The following is a 25,246-nucleotide window of genomic DNA, read 5'->3' as shown; positions in this document are numbered from 1 at the left end:
AGTGATTGCGTGGCGTAACTGGAGTTTTAAGGTAACATTGCCGGCTCTAGTTTCCAAAGAGGCTATGCTCAGCCACCAATGCCAGTGCATGGGGGATTGACTGATGGGGAGGAACAATGGGGTAGATTGATCAGTGTGCCTCAGGTAGAATGAACAAATGAAATCCATTTATCTCAAATCCATCTTTGGCTTACTGACATGCACTTCAGATTGGACTGAAACAAGAGACAATAAAAACATATAGCTTGGCAGTCTTTGGTCAGGCAGGCTAAGGTCTGATCAATGCTATCTCAGTTCTGGTTCTCAACTATGGTTCAGAGAAGTTCTTCCTGCTTGAGTAGACAGGTTGGTCCTCAGAAGATGACTATTTATATTCCAGGGTGCAGCCTCACCAGGACTGCCATCAACCTGGTGACCCTGCTACACTCTGTTGTTCCAAGGTTTGCGACCACAACTTACCTCTGTACTGTCAGCTTGACAGAAAGGTAAAATAACTAGGAAGACATTTATATGTGATTGACAAGTTTACATAGAGAGGCAAACAGGCCACCTGGGGGAAGGAGACAGGCAGGGGATGGAGGCAGAGATGCTGGACTTCTTTCGTGCCTTTGTTGCCTTGTGTACCCAAAAGAGAAGCCAATGTTTTCTTTAAAAGGGACCTTCTGAGTAGCCACTTTTATAGGAATTAACTTGCTAATAGACTGGTTCTCTTAAATGAGTTTGTAAAAGGAAATAAAAATGTCTCCTGGGCTGTTAACATGTTTGGCCTATGTTCTATCCACAGTTTCTGGGCTTTTAAATTTTTAAAAGAAAATAAGTCAGAAAGGGCCTGCAGTTAAGAAAAAAGGAATAGAAAGTTCTCGACATCGTGAGAGTGCAAAGTAGTGGAAGAATACGAAATGAATAGATTTTGGCAAAGAAGGTTAATCAGGAAAGGTTTTGAGCTGGGCGGTGGTGGTGTACACATTTAAATGAGTTTGAGGCTAGCTGGTCTACAAAATGAGCTCCAGGATAGCCAAGGTTACAAAAAGAAACCCTGTCTTAAAAACTAAAAAAAGAGTCGGACGGTAGTGGCACACATACCGTTAATACCAGCACTCCGGGAGGCAGAGGCAGGTGGATCTCTGTGAGTTCAAGGACAGCCTTTTCTAAAGTGCTTGTCATAACCAGTGTTGACAGGACCCCAAACTATAAGATCCAGTGTGCCTTCAACATGAAGACTATGAAATGCAATTTTTTTCCTCAAACTTTATTTCTTCCTAGAGTTCTAATCTTTTTGTTATGAAGAAATGGGAAACCCTCTGCAGGGCCTTTTGGTGTTTTGTTGATCTGTATATAACACTCCCTTGACAGGTATAAAACCCAGTGGAAAATATTTATTAGTCCAGGGTCTAAAGGCTATTAATCAAACACCAATAGACTCATTCAGTAGATTCAAATATCTGTATTTATTAACTCAAAAATTTCAAATGAAATTGCTTGGCTCACTGTCCTAAAATTAAGGAACAGTTACCTTGGACATGTTGCATCTTAGATAAGAGTATCTATCTTTGAATGGACTGATGCCCACAACATGGTGACTGCCCAGTGGCCCTGTACAGTGTTACCATGAAGATTCAGAGTTTGTGTGACCTGTCAGAAAATACTGCAGTTAAAGAATTAAAGTCCCTGATTTGAAAAAATAAGTGACTTCAAAGAAAAAAATGTATAGATGCTATGAGAGTACAATAGAGGGATGGGTCTGAAATAGGTTTCTCGTAAAGAAGGTTAAAAGAAAAGACACTGCTTCTAGATTTTAAAAAAAGTTTGTCCCTGAAGGAAGAGATATTCCAAAGTAAAGAGAAAAGTGAAGAAAGCAGAAAACTTGAGCCTGTCTCACAGAAAGAGCTAAGTCATAAAAAGGCTGACAAAAGATGAAGCTTAAAGGTCACAAGTATATTGAAGGCATGGGCTCAGGGGACTACTTTCTAAATATAACCCCAGCAGCAGACACCGAGAGCAACAATTAACAAATGGGACCTCCTGAAACTGAGAATCTTCTGTAACGTAAAGGACGCATTTACTGAAACAAAACATCAGCCTACAGGATGGAAAACGATCTTCACTAATCCCACATCGGACAGAGAACTGGTCTCCAAAATATATAAATAACTCAAGAAACTAGACATCAAATTACCAAATAATCCGATAAAAAAATGGGGTACAGATCTAAACAGAGAATTCTCAACAGAAGAATTGCAAGTGGCTGAGAGACACTTAAGGAATTGCTCAACATCCTTAGCCATAAGGGAAATACAAATCAAAATAATGCTGAGATACCATCTTAAACCTGTCAGAATGGCTAAGATAAAAAACACCAATGGTAGCTTATGCTGGAGAGGATATTGAGTAAGGGGAACACTCCTCCATTGCTGGTGGGAATGGGAACTTGTACAACCACTCTGGAAATCAGTTTGGTGATTTCTCAGAAAATTGGGAATCAACCTACCTTAGGATCCAGAAATACCACTCTTGGGCATATACCCAAAAGATGCACACTCATACCACAAGGACATTTGCTCAACGGTGTTCAAAGCAGCATTATTCATAAAAGCCAGAACATGGAAACAATCTAGATGCCCCTCAACCGAAGAATGGATAAAGAAAATGTGGTACCATTGTACTACTCAATGGTAAAAAAACATTGACATTTTGAAATTTGCATGCAAATGGATGGAAATTTAAAAAACCCTCCTGAGTGAGGTAACCTAGACCCAGATAGACAAACATGATATGTACTAATTCGTAAGAGGATAATAGACATAAAGCAAAGGATAACCAGCATATACACCATGATCCCATAGAAGCTAGGTAACGAGGGGGAGAACCCTAAGAGGGACATATGCAATCCCCCTGGGAAAAGGAAACAGACAAGATCTCCTGAGAAAATTGAGAGTTTGTGTGGGAGAGAAATGGAGGATGGAAGGGAAAGCGAGGAGGAGAACATGAGGAAATAGGATGTTCTAGATCAGGGAAGGACAGTGAGGGAGAGCAAGGAAAGAGATATCTTGATTGAGGAAGACATTATGGGGCTAGCAAGAAACGTGGCACTAGGGAAATTCCCAGAGATCCACAAGGATGACCCCAGCTAAGCCTCTAAGAAATAGTGCAGAGGACGCCTAGATTGGCCTTTCCCTGTAATCAGATTGACGACTACCTTAATTGTCATCATAGAACCTTCATCCAGCAACTGATGGAAGCAGATGTTGAGATCTACAATGAAGCACTGGGCTCAGCTACTGGAGACCAGTCCAAGAGAGGGAGGAGTGATAATATGAGCAAAGGGATGAAGATCATGATGGTGATACCCACAGAAACAACTGACCTAAACTACCTGAGCTAGGGAAAGCTCACCAATTCTGGATTGATAGCAGAGGGAAAGCTGTATAGAACCAAACTATGCCCATTGAATGGGGAGGGGGGGACTGTGAGGCTTGGGCAGTCTGTAGGATCACTGGCAGTGGGATCAGAATTTATCCCTAGTGCTTGAACTGGAGTCTAGGAGCACATTCTCTTTGGAGGAATACCTTACTCAGCCTAGATATAGGGTGGAGGACCTTGGTCTTACCTTGAGGAGAAGGAGGGGAGGGAGTGGGAATGGGGGTAGCTATGTAAAATGAAAAGAGATTGTATTAAAAAATTCTTAATAATAAAAAATCTACCAAGTATATAATTAAAAATAGTTTCTAAAGGTTGTAGGACATTGTGTGCCTCAATAAAAGGATCAAATGTCCCCACAAAGTTAAGTTGTCAGTCTAAACTCTGGAACAGAGCTCTGACCTCCAAAAGGAAGATGCTCCAGTGGCTTAATTAAGAGACAGCACAGAGCCAGCTAGGAGCCTTTGTAGCATGGCTGCTTCCTGTGGAACTCAGTCTGCACACTGGCTTCAGAGCCCAGTCTCTTTGGAAGGCTACTCATATCGGTCTCTGAAACCCTAGGACAGATGAGTGAACCACAGCGTTTCCAAAAGCCGACGAAGTTACTGTTACCGGTCCAAGCCTTGAGATGTCCCGATCTAGAAGAAAGCCTTTGCCTTTCACATAGCATGGCAATAAAGCACAGAGGGGCTCCAAAATCGGAGGAACATTCTTGGACTTGGAGCTTATGCTTCTGAGCAGCTGGACTCTACAGTGTGTGAGAGCCCAGGGCGTTTGTGAGCTCTAACAGCTCAGAGATGGTAGCAGATGGGGCAACGGAACTCACTCCCTAAATCCCCACCAAGTTCATAGCATCTTTGAAACCAAAAGATACCATTGGTCAACTAAAACCAAGCACTTTATTTGGAAACACCAAAACTGATCTTTAAGGTTTACCACATTAAGCCTATTAACATTGCTCAAGTTCCGGAAACAAACAAATTAGCTCACTCTGGGGTGGTGCCCACAGATCACAAATCTATGCTAGTTGACCTGACTTAAAAGACGAACCCTTAATGAACCCAGGTACAATTGTTTAGAGATGGAAGCAGCTGGGACCTGATAGACAGGAATGAATAGTGGCTTCTAGGAGGAAGCAAAATCTGCAACCCTTTCTCCCAATAACCCAGCTCCCAAAGCTGAACTTGTCAACTCAACCAGAGCTTTCTAACTGGGAAAATAAATGAGTCAATGTTTACACTGACTCTAAAAACGGTTTTCTAGTTCTTCATGTTCACCCAGCTGTATGAAAATAAAGAACTTTAAGCAAGAGAATTTTCTCAATTAATATGCTCCTGAATTTCATTTCTTCTCTAAGCCATCTGGCAACCCACATGGGTAGAGCTGTCTCTCTGTATACCTTCTAGTATTTGCTAACACTTCTGCAGGATGGATGGACACCTACCATGCTTGTATCAAAAAGAAATAAATTAAGATAAAGCCTTATTCCCTATAATGAAAGCTCTACCTTCTATGTCTTTACAGCCTCAACAGCATCTTGAAGACAAGGTCTCTTGGACATGTGAACCTCAGAAGACTTAAAATATTTCTTCAAGAAAAAAATATGTCCTAACTTCTTAAATGTCATTATAAACTAATCCAGAGTTATCAATGACTCTCTGTTTGGTCTGCTTCATCTCTCTCCTTTCAGAAGCTGTTGATATATACTCAATGACCACACCCTTATACTCTTCTGCTAAGTTTGCTCCACACTGGAGTCCTCTCTCTGAAATAATTCCTCTGTGTTTTGTTATGTTCTTAATATGTAACAACCATTTTTTTTAACAGCTTAAGGGATCTTACTTCTAAACTGAAAAGATAAGAGGATGCAGAAACTTGAAAGCCCTTCCCTTGCTATTCTGAGATGTCTGTAAAGGAAACTAGAACTATTATTAAAACAGAGTGTTGGGAATATATACCTGAGAAAGGGGCTAACATGTGTCCTCAACTCCAAGATTTACAAACTCAAAATCTATGTCACTTTCTGTGTATGTTTGAATGATTTACTAGCATCATTGAGATGCATCTCTTGATAAAAAGGTCCTACTATTTTCAGTTCTAATCTTATTAATTAGATGCAACCATTTGTTGCATGATGTGTCATTTATGCCATTGATGGCAGGAGTTAATGACATGGTTTCTGACAGATTTCCATCAACTGATGAGATTATGTTCTGGTCTCATAGATCCTTGGACATTCTTTTATCCCTGTCAGACCAAGCAGGCTGACACTTTTGGTGCCTGGGTCGGGAGTATATATGCCCTGATTAACCTGTAAGTTCTAAGAAATGGATCTTCGGTCATCATCATATCTTAAGAAATCAAATTCTCATAGGAGAAAATTGAGGTGGGATAGAAACTGGGGGAACATGGAAAGTAAAACAGTCTCTTAATCCAGGAGTCTGGCTGAAGCCTCTGAAAGGCAAGAGTTTAGAACCTCAGCAAACTTCTTGTGAAGGTTGCCTACACAGAGGTAATACTCATTTTATATAGAGAGACTTGAATTAAGAATGTTAAAATATTGATGAACTGTGCTTAAGAACTAAGCACATACACACATGAATGGCCATATTTTTTCCTCTTTTGCCAACTTTAAACCTGCAGTATTCGGAGAATCTCCCTCTGTGACCTTTGGGATCTATGGTTTTACCTTATCAGATTGTAACCATACCAAAGCACTGCAGAACCAACATATGCCCTCCTTTACTGAGAACACAGAGGTTTTCCTTAGTGACTGATAGAAGTGACCACAGAAGCCAAGCAAAGCCTCCCAACAGCTATGGCTAAAACAATCAGGCACAACTCTTTCCTGAGAAGCCACCTCAAAGTGTGTACTGTCTTTTTCTATCTTAAATTTATAAAAAAGATGGCTTCTTCATAAATTCTAATTTTATTTCATGCTGACTTCATTGTTCACTTCTGTTCTGTGGTTCAGTAAAGAACCTCAACTTTACTTCGATAGATGCTCTGAAAACAAGTCCCTGGCCTGCTGGTGACAGCAGCATGGAGCTATGGCTCTGGCCTGAGCCCCACAGTGCTGAGTAGCAGCTATTCCTAGTCCCCAGGAGGCAGAGGCAGGGCAATTCAGACCAGCCTGGGGCACAGAGAGAGTCAAGGACTGCATGAACTACATAGTAAGACTGCCTCAAAAATCCAAGCTTTGTGGATATAGCTCAGTGGTAAAGTTCATGTGTAGTGTGTACTAGACCTGAGCTTAATTAGTGCTGTGTGTATGTACATGTGTGAGCACACACACATACACGTCTTCGTTCATATTCACATTCTGTTACTCAGTTAAACATTACTGAGGTGACAGAAAGCACAGCTGAATCCACGGAAATTGCAGGACAGTTTTTACTCAAATGGTGAGTCAGAATAAAAGACACGTGTAACATCTCAGTCACTTTAAGGTATTTTGCTTAACATAGTTTTCTTTATTTTATTAATATTTTTTGTTTGTTTTTAGGGGGCACAAATCACACAACTGATCCTAGAAATCCAAGTTTAGTATGCAGGCTGCCAGCAGCCAGACCAGCTATAGATGTAATTTGGCAATGTAATCCTTTTCCCTTGAAGTAAATCACCAGTCACAAGGTCTCATTCTCAAAGAAATATTTCAAATTTGATTATAAAGAAACACCATTTTCTTTCAACGCTGCTAAATGCAGTAGTTTGTAAACTAAATAATGTGGTGCCATGAATTAACAGAAAGTTACCGTTTTCAGACTATTATTATTATTATTATTATTATTATTATTATTTGCAACACTAGCAACACTACTAATTTGAACTATGGCCCACTGCCTAATTGTTTTGGATCTAGTACATGTCACATTGAAACGTCTCATGTATGTTACCAAATTTGAATTTTTTCCAGTAAAAGTTATAATTGTCATATAATTGTGAAGATTTCAGAGGATACACGCAACATGAAGCCCAGCATAGGAAGCTACATTTGTGGCCTCCTTTCAGTTTGGTATGCTTTCACTTCGCAGTTTAAACATTAATTAGAAAAACTGTAAAAGATCCAGCAGTCTTCAGGCCCTGAATATGGGCAGGAGTAAAGGGAAGCCTTCTGATGAGACAGCCTCAAATACAGACGGGGTTCACTCCTGCTACAGGGTGGGAGTTGGTTTTCTGTTAGCAAGGTCTTATCTGAGTTGGCATCTGTCTACCAACAGACATAGTTCAACACCAGTTTCTATTCCTCCTTGGGAAGCTAATGGTGAAACCCCAGCGGCTGATTTTTAGGACCTGTGCCACCATCGATGGGCAGATTAATACCTGAGAATTCAGGGTCCTCATGCTGCCCATGGAAAATGAGCAGCTACTATGACAGTTGTGGGGAGAAAATTTCACTAAATGATAGTATTAAGAGAGTCTGTGATATTTATAATATAAAATAAAAATATATAAATAAATAAAAACGTATTTATTGAAAGAGTTTTATGTTCTGGGCAACACGCCAGATATTCCACAGGAGTTAATAAGTCAGTGTCCCTGAGCTGTGGATTGTGCTTGCTTACCTAAGCAGACAGTCCGGGAGCTGAGAAAGGGTTCAGGCGAGGACACTTTAGTCTGTGGCTTCAGACCAGAAAGATGAGGGCAATGGGGCGGGGCTTTAGAGGAAATGAGTGTATCTGAGATACACTTTCATCAGGGCCTAGTGCTGTCCTTGGAGCCCACTACAATATTAGGTAAAAATAACTGACTATAATGTTAATGAACACTCTTCTGCTCTTATTAATTCCCATTTTCATTCTATCTTATTTTTGAGTGTGAGGTTTTATTAAAGGGGTGTGGAGGGGAGGAAAAGAGGGGAGGGAGAGAGTGAGAGAAAGAGAAAGAGAGGACAGAAAAGGAGAGAGAAGAAGGAAAGGGGGAGACAGAAAGTTGCCTCTTCAGAAGAATGGCAAGTAGAGGGAAAGGGAGGGGGACAGCCTTCATTATATCCTTTGACAACAATAAAATTTACATGACTATTAAATTTCATAAAAAACTTATTTTTTTTCAGAAACAGAAGAAATGTCTAAGATTGCCAAAATATTTAGCAAGAATTTTATGGCACATGATAAGGCTGTAGAGAATGAAAAATAAAAAAGATGATTTCTGTATTTAAAAATTAGATTTATATGGCCAAGAGGAGAAAGGAGAACAGTTTCTCCCATTTTAGCAAAATGTTATGTTTTATTTATTTTTATTTAAATTAACACGAAACATAATGGTGTTCTAAGAATTAAATTTCTAATCTCAGGGAAAATAGATTAAATATATAATAACCATGGTTGCTTCAAACTTCAAACTTTATTCTCTCCAACGTTTCCTTATCTAATTTCCTTACATCTTATTCATATAATATAATTAGTTCTAAAAGGTTATATTCACATACTTGGTTGAAAACATGAGAACAGACTTAAAAGCATTTAATTAAAAACAATATTTAAAAAATGATTTGAGTTTGCCTGTTTTATTGTTAGCACTTTTGAATTAGAGGAGATAAAACATCCCATTAAACTTAAACAGCTAGCAAAAAAAAGGTGGTAGTGACATCTAATTAATTATAAAGAAATTATAAAGAAAAATTAAATGTTAAATTAAGACTCACAATAAGCCATTTTTCCACTTATTTAAAAAAATCATGGCTTTTCCACAAAACTGATCAATGGAGAGGAAATATAAGATGCATCCATATGACTTTCGGGTATATTCTGGACAGAGTCTACTGAACACATCAGCACACCCATATTTACTGTGGCGACAGTCACTATGGTCAACCTACAGAAGCAGCCAGAGTCCATAGACAGATGGAAGATGGAAAAAATGTGGACTTTTATTCACCAAGAAGAAACACAATCATCTCACCTGCTGGAAAATGGGGTAACTATAAACAACACGCAATAAATAGTCTATTTATTGAGCACCAGACTCAATGAACAAGAGCAAAGCAGAGTCTCTCCAGAGTGCCTTGTAAATCCGTTGAGCAACAAAAACTCCATTGACGTCATTATTGGTTAATAAGATACTGTGTACACACAGAAATGGTGACAGCCAATCAGAATTCCTCAGAAGTGGTTGCCAAGTTTTGTGACTCCTGTTATAATATTCGTGAGAGGAGCTCTACACTCACAGACAAGCTAAACAATGGGATATCATTCCTGTCAGTTGTTTGTTCATTTTTAAAATAAGCTATTGACTGCTTCAATTATAAACATTGTTCAAGTCCAATGGGAAAACTAATACTTATCTTCTAATGACACTTTAAGGAAAGTTTGGGAGAAAAGACACATGAAGGGAAGTAACAGAAACTGTCAATGTTTGCTGCAAATTTCTCCTTTAAAAAAAGAAACAACACTCAGGAGTGTCCAGGCAAATTAACCTCTTCCATGCAGACAGGAAGACAGTTTTTAAAGACATGTCAGAGATAAGGGTGGCAGCTTTTGTGGAAGCCCACTCCCTCTAGTAGACAAGCAGTTGAAACTCGCAAGATAACACTTAGGAAAAGACCAGCATTGAGTGCTTCTACTTAGAGATGACCAGCATCCAAAGACCAGCAAAGGATGCTCAGCAATGCCTTCCAGGAAGGGATGCCACAGAGCTCAGGAGATGCAATATCAGCTCAAGGAAGAATACAGGTTTGGGACCCCAGGGTAGCTGCCGAAAGGATGGCGCATACCATTCGCTGAGAGTTGAATTGTAACTTTCAAAGGTCAGGACAAAGTCCTAAACTGTAGTTCCCACAAAATGACAGTGTAACTTTGCTATGAAACCTTACCAATCTCATCATTAAAATAAGAGAGGCATACTGGGTTAGAGGAGGCCCAAACGCAGTGACTTGCTTCATTGTCAGAGGAGAAAGACTGTTTACAAAGACGCAGAGGTAGATGGTCAAGGAAAGGAAGGGGTCATCAAAGAGAGGCAGAGCCTCCAAAGAAAGAAGGGACACCGAGGACAGCTGGTAGCCGTGATCTGAACTGATGGAAAAGTGGGAAAAATCACTCTCTACAACCTTCAGAAGAAGCCTGTCCTGTGGACACCTTAATTTCAGACTGCAGTCTTGTGGAGCGCTGATAGACTCAATCTCAGATGGTGCAGTTTGCTGCGGCAGCCTCAAGAAACTGGTCCATCTGCTACACTGACTCAATCTGGGACTCCATAATGCTTCTTATCTCTGCTGCTGTTGCTTTAAAGATCCCCAGAGGAAATGATTTCGCTTGGAGACAAATCAGAGGTCCCATTGAAATGTAAGCTATAGTTCCTGGCATCTGCCTGTCAATGAAGCTATTGTGAGCTTAAGGTAAGAGGAAGCCAGGTGAAGTGCTGAGGTCCCCTTGGGGCTTCCTTGCCTGAATGTTACGGTAAGTAGATGAAGCCAGCAATCCTAGTCTGAAAGGAGTGGAAGTTAGGAGTCCAAGTCCCCGAGGGACGAAAATCTGGTTGTAATACTGATCATTGACAGAAACTAGCAGAGGTACAAGTTCCGAAATAAACTAGTCTCAGAGCAGGCCTCAGACTGCTGACTGGAGTCCACACAATGAGAAGAAGGAAACTGTCGAAGGTTTAAAATGAGCTACAGGCGTTAGGATTGCAGCTTGTCCCAAAAACCAGGTTCTTCCAAATGCTGTATCCTTGAAGGAAGGGAAGCTGCCCAGAGTCCCCTAGGAGCCTCTTGTGGTTCTTATAAAAAGAGAAGATGTGAGGGGCACAAAGGCACAGGCTACAGAAGATGCGCAGGAGCTGCCACACAAATGCCTGTTAGAAATAGGCAGGTCATGTTCTAGCTGCAGGGTCCTGAAGAAGAGATCCCTGAATCCTTCACCCTTCAGAACACGACCATCTTTTGGTGAAAAACAAAACAAAACAAAACAAAAAAAACCCCAAAAACTCTGATCCAAAGCAATGCCTCCTTGAAAGAACAGCCGACATCTTAATGCATCGTTAACATGTAGAACCTTTGACACTGCCCCTCACCTGCTTTGCTCCCGCAGCACAGACTCTAGACATCTGAACACGCAGGCAATAACTGGACATTAACTGCAGTGCTGCACAGCCCAAGAAGAGCAGTGATTTCTTAAGCCTGTGTGCTCGGGAACACGTAGAAAACCACAAAAATACCTTGGCAATCACTACTTCCCAGTGATTCCATATCACTGGTGTGGGGCTGGGTGTGGGCACTTTCTAAAATCTTTCCAAGATGACCCTGTGCACCCCGCATTGACCACTGCTGCCAGAGCCATGAAAATAAGTCGGCCGAAGGGGGACCAGGGTATTGATTCTCTGAGAGCTACTCAACCAGGAGCTGTCCGACTTCCCTCTCCCTACGGTCGGGTCCAGGAAGCCACCCACACTCATCTGTGTAGCCTATAAGGAAGCATGCATTGTAGAAGGCAGATTATCTTAAGGTGATCTTTGCCTCCAAGCACTGTGGATGTTTTTTGTGCCAACTGTCCTGCCAGGCCCTGTGACTTGTTTTGGAAATCAGTTCCACTTTGGTTTGTCTAGTTACTGTTCTGAAGCTGTGGCTTCCTACAATACACATTTCCATCTGACCTTGCTCACTTCCGGCCCGTAGGAGGCCCTTAGGAGGAAGAGAGCAATATCCTTGCTTCTGCTACCCTGGGCCATGCTAAGGGCTGACACCAGGGACTCCCTAAGGAGATTTTCACATTCACAGATTTTTTTTCTATATTTTAAGTAGCTAGTGAAGAGCCCTGAACCCTTCAAATAACGTTTATCCCAGGGAAAAACAATTTCTTTCATTTAGCCTCTCTTTCAATCACAAAACTGGGTCATTCTCTGCTCAGAGTGAGTCTGGACCTCCCAGGCTTCTGTCAGAACAAGGAGAGATAAAATGACTGCACAAGGGACCCTTGTGACTACAGAGGGATTTTGTTACCTCTTTAAAGGAACAACTTTATCATGGGCAGATTTTTAAAGAAATCAGCTGTTTCTGGTCTTCCCATCTGTGGCCTTGAACATAGACCCTGCCCCCTTTGGTTTTCTGAGACAGCTGTGTAGGCCTAAGTAGCTCAGGCTGCCCTGGAACTTGCTCTATAGAACAGGCTGGCGAGGCAAGTAACACCACCCAGCGAGGTTTGCTTCTCTTCTGTTACTTCTGTGAGTTATGGAAGCCAAATGTTTACTGAAGGTTTCTTAAATTACTTTCCAAAGCAATTGATTTATTTTTCAATCTGCTTTTGCAAAATTTATAAAAAGAAAAGTTACTTACAAAATAATCTTTTCCCTACACACATTTGCAATAGATTGTGATTATTCAGTTATTGGAGGTGGATGTGTCACGAATGAAACATTTTTTAAAAGAAATATTTAGTGCCATCTGTCATATCAGTAATGGTTTCAATGACAAAATTTTTAAAAAGACAGAAAAGAAGTTGGCAAGATGGCTCTCTGGATAAAGACACTTGTGACTCAATGGTGCAAGGCTGAGTGATCTTTGTGTGATCTGTCTCTGTCTCTCTGTGTGTGTGTCTCTCTGTCTCTGTCTCTGTGTGTGTGTCTCTCTGTCTCTTTCTCTGTGTATGTGTGTCTCTACTCTCTGTATCTCATAGCAAAAGAGAAACATAGAAAGTTACAGAGTCCTTAAGAGCTGAATACTCCATTAAAACTATAAAAATGAACTCTCTGGTCCAGCATTCTCTGTTTTATCCAGCTCTATGGAGACTTTTTGTGGGATATTTGATCACACTGTGTAAAAGATGCCTTCTGATTGGTTCAGTAAAGAGCTGAATGGCCAATAGCTAGGCAGTAGAGGTTAGGCAGGACTTCCAGGCAGAGAGAGGAACTTGGGAAGATGAATCTAGGCACATGAGAGACTCTAGTAATACACTGTAATGAGACATATAGAAGGAAGAAGTAAAAAGCACATGGCAGAAAAAAAGATTAATAGAAACAGGTTAATTTAAATTACAAGAGCTAGTTGGGAACAAGCCTAAGCTATAGGCCAAGCTTTCATATTTAATAATAAGTCTCTGTGTTATTATTGGGTAGCTAGCAGTCCCAAAGTAAGTCTTACTACAGAGACTTCTGAAATATTTCAGGTGAATCTCAAATATTTCCAAAGATCTACTTTCGGTCATTGTTTCCTTCTCTTTCTTATTTTCTTTCTTACAAACTATTGACAACATTGACTTTAACTATCATATACCGCCAAAGAAAAATTAAAATTATAAGCTTATTTTAAAAAAATCACAGAATTGCCCCTTTGAGAGGAATCAGTTTGGAAACCTGAAGGAGAACAACCTATATTTTAAAAACCAGACTTTCATTTTTGTACATATGCTATATAAAGCAAAATTTCTACTTGTTGCGTACTTGGCTTTCATATGTGTGGTCATATGTGATCCTGGTTGATTCTTTGTCTATTCTGATCATTTTATCAGACTATTAAAGTACACATTAAATAAAGCAGGCCTTGAAAACTCAAAGAAAGAAAACTCGACTTCTGTAGGGCACCACTCAGAAACTGACATACTCCAGCACACTCATTTTAGGAAACAGGGGGCTACTCCTAAACTAACAGAGACCACACAGTAATGTGAATGTCTGGTCTTTTCTTCAATTCATAGCAAGAACTTTCATTCTCACTTTTTTCTGAATTTCTTCCATTGCAGATGTCATTCACTGACTTACTGACAGGAGAAAGAAAATGATCAAGAATGCACATTTTCTCACAGAAACTGACATAAACAATAATAAAAGATATCGGTTTGTTTAGCCAGTGACATAGAAAATGTTTAGTACGCATGTACATTTTTGAATATATACTTAAAAGAAGCTGGAGTAAAACTGTATGTGTGTTTAATTTGTTTTCAAACAAAGTCTCACTGGATAACCCAAACTGGTGTCAAATTAGCATCCTTTCTGCCTCGGCTTCCTGAATGCTGGGACTATAAGCATGCACCATCACACCCAGCAGAAATACACTGGTGACCACCTTCCATGACATATACTAGGCTAGCCATTTGATTTTTCTGCCATACTTTATTTAACCAGTCCAACCAGTTTAATTTACCATTATCTCTTTGAATTACTCAATTTGCTTCTCTATCTTATAAGATATAAAATGCCCCAATTCTATTTGATGAATATATTTAAATCAAACACTCTTAGCAAACACTCCCAGAAACAATCATATTACCTGAAAATTATAAAGGATTTTTTTTCAAATTAGTGGAAAAAATTCACTGCTAACATAAAATGTACTTAAAATATTAATCAAGATAAAACAGTTTACTACCAAAATCCTGAAAAGGAAAACAGCTCACTCACCTTGTGAAAAGAGAACAGGGTGAATTTTAAAGCCTCCTCCATTCTTCAACCGTTGAGGCAGTTGCTCAAAATGGTAGCTATCAATGTAAAAGTAAACTTTCAGGGCCTGCCGGCTTCCTTCCACTTGGTACGTAAGAGGGACATCTGAAGTGACATTAAATGCCATATTACTTCCTGAAGTCAAGGATATGCTGGACAGTACATTTGGATTATGTCAGTAATATGTTAAACTTTTACATTAAAAAATCCTGAAATTTACTACAAAGTAATACAGTAAGAGTATTCCAAAGTGTAAGCCCTTCAAGACATGGGAATGTCCAGGCTTTCACCCCCAACCCCCAACCTTGCCAGATTACTCTTAATGACGATGAAGTCCATTTACAGCCCTTGGAGATACAGTTAGGAAAGAAAGAAAGAAAGAAAGAAAGAAAGAAAGAAAGAAAGAAAGAAAGAAAGAAAGAAAGAAAGAAAGAAAGAAAGAAAGAAAGAAAGAAAGAAAGAAAAGCCCAAGACCAGGCCACAAAAGCCCACAAATCCCTGAGTTTGCCCAGAGATCAGTTCATAAAACCCCACCAACCCAGGCCATCATGGAAAGCTCTGTCCCACAAGAAACCCTAGATTGCCCGCCTCCTGCTCAGTTCTTAGCTGCTTCTTGCCGAAGCAGAGGCACCACCCTCTTGTGTCTTTCCCAATCAATCTCTTGTGTAAGGTTTGCTGTGTGTTGTGACTTTTTGGTATTCCTTGACTCCTGACTGCCAGGATGTCTTTTCCCTCAGAGCTGCAGCACTTGCTTTAGGGAAGCCTTTCTCCTCAGAGCTGGAACGCTTACACTGGACATTAGGCCCACGTGGCACACAAAGCGCCGTTCCGTCAAAGAGTACTGAATCAGAGTTCCACTAGCTAAAGATACGGGTTTATTACTGAACTGAGTATCAAATTCTGTAATGGGGAACTTGGTTACATTATGACATACCAGATGTCTCACTTAACTAAACGAGGATCTCTCAGGGCAGCTGCCTCATTCATAAGTAGTCAAATGAGCCCACGGAGCGCACCCCTTAAGTAGTATGTGAGAGAAAAGACTGCATAGCAACCATTAGCAAAATGTGCATGGGTTTTGTAAGCTCTGCTCCCTGAGCATTACATTAAAATGAACCATGTTCTGTTGAGGATGCCTTATGGTCATTAGAAATTATCTCTCCAAATTCTTGGAGCTACTTTAAAATATTCTAAAATTAATGGCTTTTTAATAAAAAAAATAGCAAACCTGATTGGCTAAAATGCTGCAAGAACACTTCATAGTGCAACTGTAAGTCCTTTTTCTTCTATGTGAATCCAGAATATTTATACCCCATTAAAGAAGAATATAAAAACATTCTGAAAATACTCATATTAGAACACTCCTACTAACTAGTTAAAAAATTAAGAGCAAGACATAGCAGGTACTTAATGCACCTTCCTGATTCAACATTAGCACTTCAAACTGCCTTCCTGGGACTGATACAGAGTTCAAGTTCAAAAGCGTTACGACATGAATGACAACCTCCCTCTTTATTACTGAATTGTATATCTGGGCAAAGGAGCTATGGCAGCGCTGGTCACCAGCTTCCCTCACGCCACCTCATAATGCTTATTTTATTTCTGTAACTTTTCATAGAGAGACATTAATGGTTTAATTTAGGAACTAGAGAAATGAGTTTCTGAACTGAAGATTTAGAAGAAAGCCATTTCATAATTGGAGTTATTTTAATTTTCGGGTGCTAAAATTAAAAACCAAAACCAAAAACAACATTAAGAAGAAAAAAAGCATGGTGGTTTACACATGCAGAGGAAGATTGTGGAGTTCTAGCCTAGCCTGTGCTACAGAGAAAGAGAAGAGGGAAGATGGAGAGAGGTAGATAGAGAGGGAAAGAGAGACACAGAGACAGACAGAAAGATAGACAGATGACAGAGATAGAGACACAGACAGAAGGAAGAAAATTTATACCTGCTAAATATTTAGATATTCTACTTTCTTCATATACTATCATGTATGTCTATGTTTATTAAAATGTATGCATTTTGTCTTTGTCATCAATGTAGTAAAGTTATGTCAAGTGGCTAATGTTATTGAAAGGACGACAATGATGTCATAGACAGCTATATTTTAAACTGACATAAAGCAAAGGTAAAAGGGAATTAAGAAGGTAAAACTTCTTCAGAATTGGAACATCTTGTTTACAGTGAAGTAATAAAAACTTAAAACTTCTTGAAGGGATGGAAACAGTTTTCCTGTGCACAATTCTCATGGACACGGGAATTACCCAAGAATATGCCAGTCAAACCTAGTAAACAATTATATACCGCTATCAAGAGGTATTTACCCAAGGTATGCCAAATAAATTAATGTAATCCATTGTATGTATTGACAAAAAATAAAAATAAGGCCCACCTACCTAATCCTGACAGCACACAGAAAAAGTATTTAACAAAATGTAACATGAACTCATGAAAAAAATGTTTTCAGTCAATAGGTAAAAGAATGGACTTCTGCCATGTGATAAAATATATATAAAGCTGTAGCTAACATCGTAGTTGATTGTAAGAAACTACGATTGCCCATTAAATCAGGGGCAAGAAAGACGACCTCGGTTACCACTGCTCCTTTTCAATGCTGCACTAGCAGTTCCCACTAAGACGGTCATAGAAGAAAAGCACGTGAAAACACTCATCAAGAGAGAAGCAAACTTTTGTTTACAGATAAGATGCTCAAAGATGGGAGACAAATCTGAGATCAACAGCAACAACACACATACACACATATATAATCCTCAGAGAAATATACATATATATATATATATATATGTCAAGGAAGCAAGAGACAAAGTTAAGATACAAAATCCAACTACTTCCCTGTATATTAGCAATAAACTAGTAAAACACAAAGTTAAAAACACACTACCATTTGTACGAGCCACCTCTAAAATGAGATACATATAAATATACTAAAATATGTACAATATTTATGTGAGAAAAATAAAATTTCTGAGAAACACAAAGCAAGAAAATAAGAGATAAATAAATGGGAAACTAGTCTATGTTCATGGCTAATAGGAGTCATTATTATCAGGATATCAATTATTCCTGATTTGATATACAGTTTTCATGAAATTTCTTCAAATCCCAAGGTATGCATGGATACCAACAAAATGAGTCCGAAGTTCACACAATGAGGAAAAAGATTGAGAACAACTAACACAGAGCTGAGGAAGAAAAGTAGAGGACAGTGCTGTCTGACTCCGAGTCTCACCCCACAGGTACAGGAAATTAAGACAATGTGCAGCTGGACAAAGAATAGACAGCAGCTGAATGGAACCCCGGTCTAGAAATGTGTGAGCTATCTTCATGTGAGCCGCCGATTTAGCCTGACAAAGGAGCAAAGGTAACATGATAGACTTTTCATCACCCTGGTTTTCAAACAATTGAGTATGTACACATAAAAAGAATCTGATGTAGGTGGGCCTTCTGTCTATGTGTTATTTTCATTGGTTAATAAAGAGACTGCCTGGGCCCTTTGATAGGACAGAAAATTAGGTAGGCGGAGTAAACAGAACAGAATGCTGGGAAGAGGGCAATGAGGCAGAAGCCATGGAGCCAGCCACCAGGTCAGACATGCTGAATCTTTCCCGGTAAGCCACCACCTCGTGGTGCTACACAGATTATTAGAAATGGGTTAATCAAGATGTGAGAGTTAGCCAGTAACTAACTCTCTAGAGATAATGGGCCAGGCAGTGTTTAAATGAATACAATCTGTGTGTTATTATTTCCGGGGCTAAGCTAGCTATGCGGGAGCCATGCAGGATGAAAAACAGGCCTGCCCGCAGCTCCTCACTATAAGAATCTTGACATAGTGCTCATCCATTTATAAGATTAATTCAAAGTAGGAAAAAAAAAACTGAAATAGAAAGTATGAGACTAACTCCTAGAAGACAGCATAGGAGAAAGACATGATCGTGGATGATGTCATCTTAGAAATAACACCAAAGGTACAGCCAATGAAATTAATCCTGTCATCTAAATTGTATTAACACTAAATCTGAGCTCTATGGAAGATGAGGCGAGCACAATGTGACAATGAGCATACAACTAGGATAAAGGATCTGTGAAGGGCACAGCGAAGAAAGGACTAGCTCTCAGAATATACAAGGAACGCAGCAAACACAAAATGAAGACACTATAAAAGAGTTTTTAAACACGCACAATAACGTGGAATTGAAACCCACCACCGTTTTTCTTGCAGAAGGCCATCTTCTATGGACAACAAATTTAGTTTGAGAGGAATGTAATTGATCAACAGTTTGGAACCATCAAGCTGAGTGAGGGAACTTCCTATGGCTACTCACCCTAGGAAACAGCCATGATGGCTTCACCCCTGAAGATACGACACCAGGTCAGTGAATGGGATGTGTGGATCTATAAGTAAGTTTTGCTTTAAAAATTGATACTTTAGCCTGTTTCGATTGCCTCTCTCTAAGCCTTTCCAAGTCTTTGTCTTCCTTCAGATCTACTTAAAGCTGCCATTATGGGATGTTTTCTGTAGTCAGTCCTGAAAAGGCCACATTACCCTCTTGGTTTACACATCTTTATCTCGTTGTATGGTCTCTCTACTACCTCTGGAGTCAACTCATCGTTATGTCTCATCTTGGCCATCAACATCATGGACCCATGTCTATTTCATCTATTATGGGACCCACAGCTCCAGACACAATAGTTGACCCATATGAAGACACTGGGGGATTACAAGTACTCATTTGTCTAATAACCACCTTAAGACTAACAGTATCACAATTATAAAGGAGATGTTTTGTCTTGTCCAAAAGCAAGTGTAAGGGAATGGTTTCAAATATTGATTACAACCATGTAACATTTGAGGATTTCAACACATTGTCTTATTTAAACCATCCAGCTCTGAGCTGGGAAAAAGCAAATGTTTTCGTTGGCACACTGATTGATGAGAATAGATGCAGAATTTGAATTCAGGTTCTAGATAAAAGCAAATGATTTCTTCTACCTTCCTTCTCTCTGCACTCTGTCCTCTCTCCAGAGGCGTGCAGCCAACCTGTCTCTATGCCAGCCATGCAGCCTTTATTAGCCATCCTGACTCGTCTGCTCCTACACAGATGGAGAGATGAAGCTACCTGCCATAAATCTGAACAAGCTCTAACCTTCTTCTACCACTTCAGTAGGACCTGATGGACCTCGGGTGTCAAGTTTCACAATGAGAACTCTCTCCTATCATCATTTCCAGATCCCACAGTCTAGAAAACAGAATGGATGCACACTGCAGCACTCCCTGGGACATAGCTAAGAAGTGCTTCTGTTTATGATTTTACTGATTCTGATTTATGGTTCTAACTAGTATCTGGTTCCTCCACACTCTTTGTCAAGTATGCTATTTCAGACTAAATTCCATGGTGTAAAACTTTCCACCAGCCCCCGAAACTTATAAAAGCCAGCTATCACCCTTTGTTTTGGGTAACCTTTGTACTGGTTACTCTGAAGGCCCCTCTGTTCTCGCCAAACTATGTCTCTTATGGTGGCTTTCTCTTTCTTCTTCTCACTGTGACTAGCTAACCTCACACTTACTATGTGAATGAGGCTTGGAAGAACTCACACAAATGCACCTTCGTCTCCAGAACTTTTCCTCTATAGCACTTGGGTCAAAGTGTGTACCTGTGTAAACAATCTCTAAATGAAGCTCTTGTCATTTTTATGAGGAAGTTTCTCCTTCCTTTAAGGTCAAGGTTGTTATGTTGTTTTAATGCTGTTCTACCCTTCTAATCAATGCTCTCCCTCAAGGTTCAATCGTGGTTTCCAAGCTTCTTCTCCTAATACACTTTATTTCTGAATGGTTATGTGTCAACTCCTTTCCCAAACCCACAATGACGGCTCTTTCTTTCTTTGTTTGTTTAATGGTGGAGTCTTGTGGCATTGAAATAGGTGTTTCACTAGGGAACTACCTTCAGAAGTCCAGGCTATGCCCCAAAGGGACACATAAAGCACCATGCTAAACACCACCATCATGAGTGCTTTGTCATATTTAAACTCTAACTTTTTCTTAGAGGATCACAATTACGTTTAATGTTTGAAATGTGTCCAACATGTCAATATCTCTTACTGTGGATAAAAAAAAATCACTCACAGAGTTCATTATTGTGGTTCCCCTGCTTATTCGGTTGTCAAAAATGTCACTTGAAAGCACAGAGGACAAAAAATGCCGATGAGAGCTTATAGCTCCTCAAGCATCATTTTAAAGAAAGAACAGCATTAGGTAACATCACAGAATCGTTTTCTCAGCCTCCAGCAAAATTAAGCTTGCTGTCTACAAGCAAAACTGAATATCCTTCTATACATGCAAGTAAAAACCTCCCAATTTATCTAAAATTTTGTTTTTAATCAAAATTTACGTTTTGCCAGATAACAATTGCCTCTTGGGTATCAGTACCTTAGACTTTCATATTCTTGCTTGGTCTTTTTGTTTATAAGTGGAAATGAACATTAGTGACAATTCTACCCTTCCTACCTTCATAAATTAACAGAAATAGTATTGATACTTTTAATTTTACTATCCCTACAAATTCCCTTACATCCAGTTCACTGCAATTTCCTCTTAGGTCACTCCAGAGCTTCTTAAGTGGTCTATGAGATTCAGCCCATCCTAGAATGGTATATGTAACACAACAGACAGAGGCCTCTTTTTGGCTATGTAAACCAGGTCTGGCTGTTCACTTGGAACCAGGAATATGGAGATAGCTCAATGGCAGGAAGCCCTACAAGGTCCTATCTCCTATTTGATCTCACCTCATACTCTGTTCTCTTTGCTTGTTCTGCCATGGCCAAAAGAGGCTTGTTGCTCTGAGAACACGTCTCACAACCTGCTGCCTGAGAGTTAAGGAGCCTGACACACTCTCTCCCACTATCTGTGTGACTCTCTCTCGGCCCCTACAGAGGCCTGCTCTCCCAGAACAGAGGCCCTCCCCATGCTACTAACAGCACCTTTTCCTCTGCTCTTTCATTTTTATAACCTGATCTACTTTATTGTTACTTTTAACTTAACAAATTAATCTGTTTTTCTAATCTGTCATTTTCTTTTCTCACCTCAATTCATAACCCACAGAAGACACCATCTGCTCAGTACTCTTTTGAACCTGATACCCAGAATAATTCTGGCAAGAAGTAAGCATTCAAATGAAGTTTTTGATGAGACAACTGAAAGAATGATTACCATTTCATCAAGCCACAGATTTGAAGGGCTCACTTACTGAGCCTCTATCTGTCATACTAGCCACTGGGAAGGGCCATAACAACACCTCCTATCTCTGAAGACCCTTATATCTTCTATTGAAAGACACAGGATCCAAACACTTGTGAAAAATAAGAGGCACATAAAACTGTTTTTAAAGATAAGCTGTAGATTTCTTGAACTGGTAGACATCTCATTGTTAAACATTTATACAAGATTGAAATAAAAAATAATGGTAATTTGCAAAATATAAAGACATGAACATTAATCCATGGGTTCACTACATAACAAGTACTATTACTTAAGTACGACTTCTAAAATACAGCCTGTCAGCACTAATGTTGGAAAACGTCTAAGGCAGAGAAACCCTTTTCAATCACTCAACTCATGCAACGCTATGCAAATCAAAAGATGCCATCATCTGCTCCCAGAAACACTCTGGAGACACATCGTTACTCACTTGCAACCAGGGGCTCCTCTTCTGATGGTTTGAAGAAAAAGGAAACTTTTTCCAAATCAAACAGCGCTACCAGTGTATCCTCTAGCATGGCTTGTTCATCTTTCTACAATGAAGGGAAAGAATCTATCAGACGACCGAATGATGTGCCGTCAGATCTCACGGCACAATGTAAATCCAAACAAGAATCCCTTCACTTCTGTATTATTTCATAGAAAACATTAGTGCCAAAACATTCCTGAAAACTATTTGTCCAAAATGAAATCAAGAAGTCCTACATAGTGACATGTTCCTTGCAAAGTTTTATCATTTTCTGATTTTGTATTTTTCAATATTTAAATAGTTATATACATAATAGCTTATAGATAGAATCTAATCATAAAGAACTCATTTACAAATAATATATGTTTTTGGCCTTTTACTTCTAAAAGTTCACAAAGTAACAGCTAGGAAGCAAAGAAGTCTTTATTTTTTAAGTTAAAAGCAAATTAAATCACAATCATCCTGTTTTATCATAATTTATTCATTGTTCGATCACTTCTTACCAAAACCATGATAAAAGCAGTTTACACATACAGATACATTTGTCTTCCAAAGAGATAACATGCAAATACCATGCTCACCCAACCAGCTTTGGGGGGGTCCTTAGCCTAGAGTATTAATAAGCAATCCAATTCATTTTAACCACTTGTCTCATTCTATGATGAGATTTCTTGTGCATAAAATAACAATGTTTTAAAAGCTCTACACTCATCCTGCCTCAGCTTCCAGTAAGCTCTGTGCAACTTGTTGAAGTGTATGAAGCCTGTTAAACTTGTTTGAAAGGGTAATTCATGTTATTAAGAAAGCAAGTGCTGGGGCTGGGGAGATGACTTCGGTGCTGAAGAGCACTGGCTGCTCTTCCAAAGGACCCAGGTTCAGTTCCCTGCCGCCACACGGCAGCTCACTACTGTCTGTAGTTCTAGTTCCAGAGGATCCAACACCCTCACTCAGACATAACTTCAGGTAAAACATCAAGCACATGAAATAAAAACAAATAAATCGTTTTAAAAAATGAAAACAAGTGCTACATTAAGAGATAACTTCTATATATATAAGGTTAATTGTGTCATCATTATGAGCCTAAGTATTCTGTAGAGAGTATAGTAACTGCTATAAGAAGGCCAGAAGTGAGCACCAGGAAGATGATGTCATTGGGATATGCACACGAGTGTGTAAGTACATGTAAGCTCACGGAGGCCAGAGGCGGATGCCACGTGCTCTTCTCTCTCACTTTTCACCTTTGAGTCAAGGTTTCTTTACTGAATCTGGAGTTTGCCCAACTAGCAAGTCTGGAGCTTTCCCAACTAACAAGTTCTAGAGACTTCCCTTCCTATCTCTCTCCAACTATAGAATTAGAGTTACGGGCATGCAAGGGGGCAAGGACAGTTTGGTTGTTGTTTGGTTGGTTTTGGTTTCGGCTTCCATGTGAAATATGGGTGCTGAGAATTCCAACTCAGGTCCTCGGGCCCACACGGCAGGAGCTCTCACCCACTGAACCATCTCCCAAAGCCCTACACTCCTGTGGAGGTAGTAGAAAAAATACCTACTTCCCGGAAGTTTGCAGCAGGATTGAAAAACATCACCATTTTTCTGATGTCAAGTAGGGTTGGGAGAAATGCTGCAGGCATCTCAGTCTCAGAACACTGCAGTGTGAGCCATACTGTTTCAGGGTCACAAGACAGAACCAGCTAACAGCTGCCTGTGCCTAGAGCTCCAAGAAGCACAGTCCTGGGTGGCTGCAACTTTCAGAGAGCCAGGGTCACAGGTGAGCCTGTGGTTTGTTTTATTATTTATTTATTGGTTATAATTTAATTACAACATTTCTCTCTTCCTTTTCTTGCTCTTAACCCTCTCATGTATCCCTTCACATTCTCCTTCAAATTCATGGCCTCCTTACTCAGTAATATTATTGTGTGCATATGTACATACATATATACTAACTGTCAACTGCTTGGTTCATTTGGTATGTTATTTGTATGTATGCTTTCAGGACTTTGTGCTCTCAGTACAGAGGTTTCTTTGTTTTTGTTTTTGTTTTTTTTTCTAATAAACTCTGATTGAAAAACCAATTACCAAAATAAATTTAAAAGTTTCTCAAGGCCAGTTTTTGAGAAGAGCACAATTTCGTTGAGATATATAACTCACAGAATATGGAATTCACTCAGGCAAAATACACAGCTCAGCATCCCTAACGTCTGTGGCGCTGAGCTGCTTCTGTCACCACCTAATTGTGGAGAATTCTCATCCCCTCCGAAGGAAACCCAGCATCATTAGGCATTCTCTCTGGGGCATCTACCTGAGCGCTTAGCTCCAGGCGATCAGATGTCTGCTTTGATAACTGGAATGTATTCATTCAGTATGTTTTACCACAGTAGAAATAAACCGCATTCTTGGTTGCCAGGCGAATTTCCTTAAGACTGTGCTTCCAGGATTTCTGTACAATCTAGCACTCATCAGTACCACAAACCGTCTATGCCTGAGTAAGGTTTTATTTTAGGAGACCCAGCACTTACTTATCCAGCCACCCGCTGACAAACACCGGAGCTGCTGCCTGTCTTCAGGGATTTTGAATAACATCGACAGAAGTATTTGTCACAAGTTCTTAAGTGGCTGGAAGCTGGGGTTTCCACTGGGCAGTAACCTAAGGACTAGGGTTTCAGGAATACAGGAATGATGTCGAACGTCTTGAAGAACTGGTAAGCTGGTTTCCAAACACGTTGCGT

The 25,246-nt window shown here is 39.8% G+C and overlaps 1 protein-coding gene across 1 annotated transcript in view; it reads right to left on the bottom strand.

Annotated features, from left to right (window-relative positions):
• The window catches only part of Prex2 (phosphatidylinositol-3,4,5-trisphosphate dependent Rac exchange factor 2), a 280,846-nt gene that overhangs the window by 65,883 nt on the left and 189,717 nt on the right, over positions 1 to 25,246 (bottom strand). Inside the window, exons 33-34 of the mRNA XM_048420638.3 lie at positions 22,485 to 22,587; positions 14,743 to 14,886 (exon numbers count right to left, since the gene is read on the bottom strand). Of these exons, the coding sequence (XP_048276595.3) occupies positions 14,743 to 14,886; positions 22,485 to 22,587 (247 nt within the window). The remainder of the gene's footprint in view (positions 1 to 14,742; positions 14,887 to 22,484; positions 22,588 to 25,246) is intronic.

This window comes from Myodes glareolus, chromosome 16 (genome assembly GCF_982192425.1).
Source record: "Myodes glareolus chromosome 16, mMyoGla1.1, whole genome shotgun sequence".
Lineage (NCBI taxonomy): Eukaryota > Metazoa > Chordata > Mammalia > Rodentia > Cricetidae > Myodes > Myodes glareolus.
This window is presented reverse-complemented; position numbering and strand designations above follow the sequence as displayed.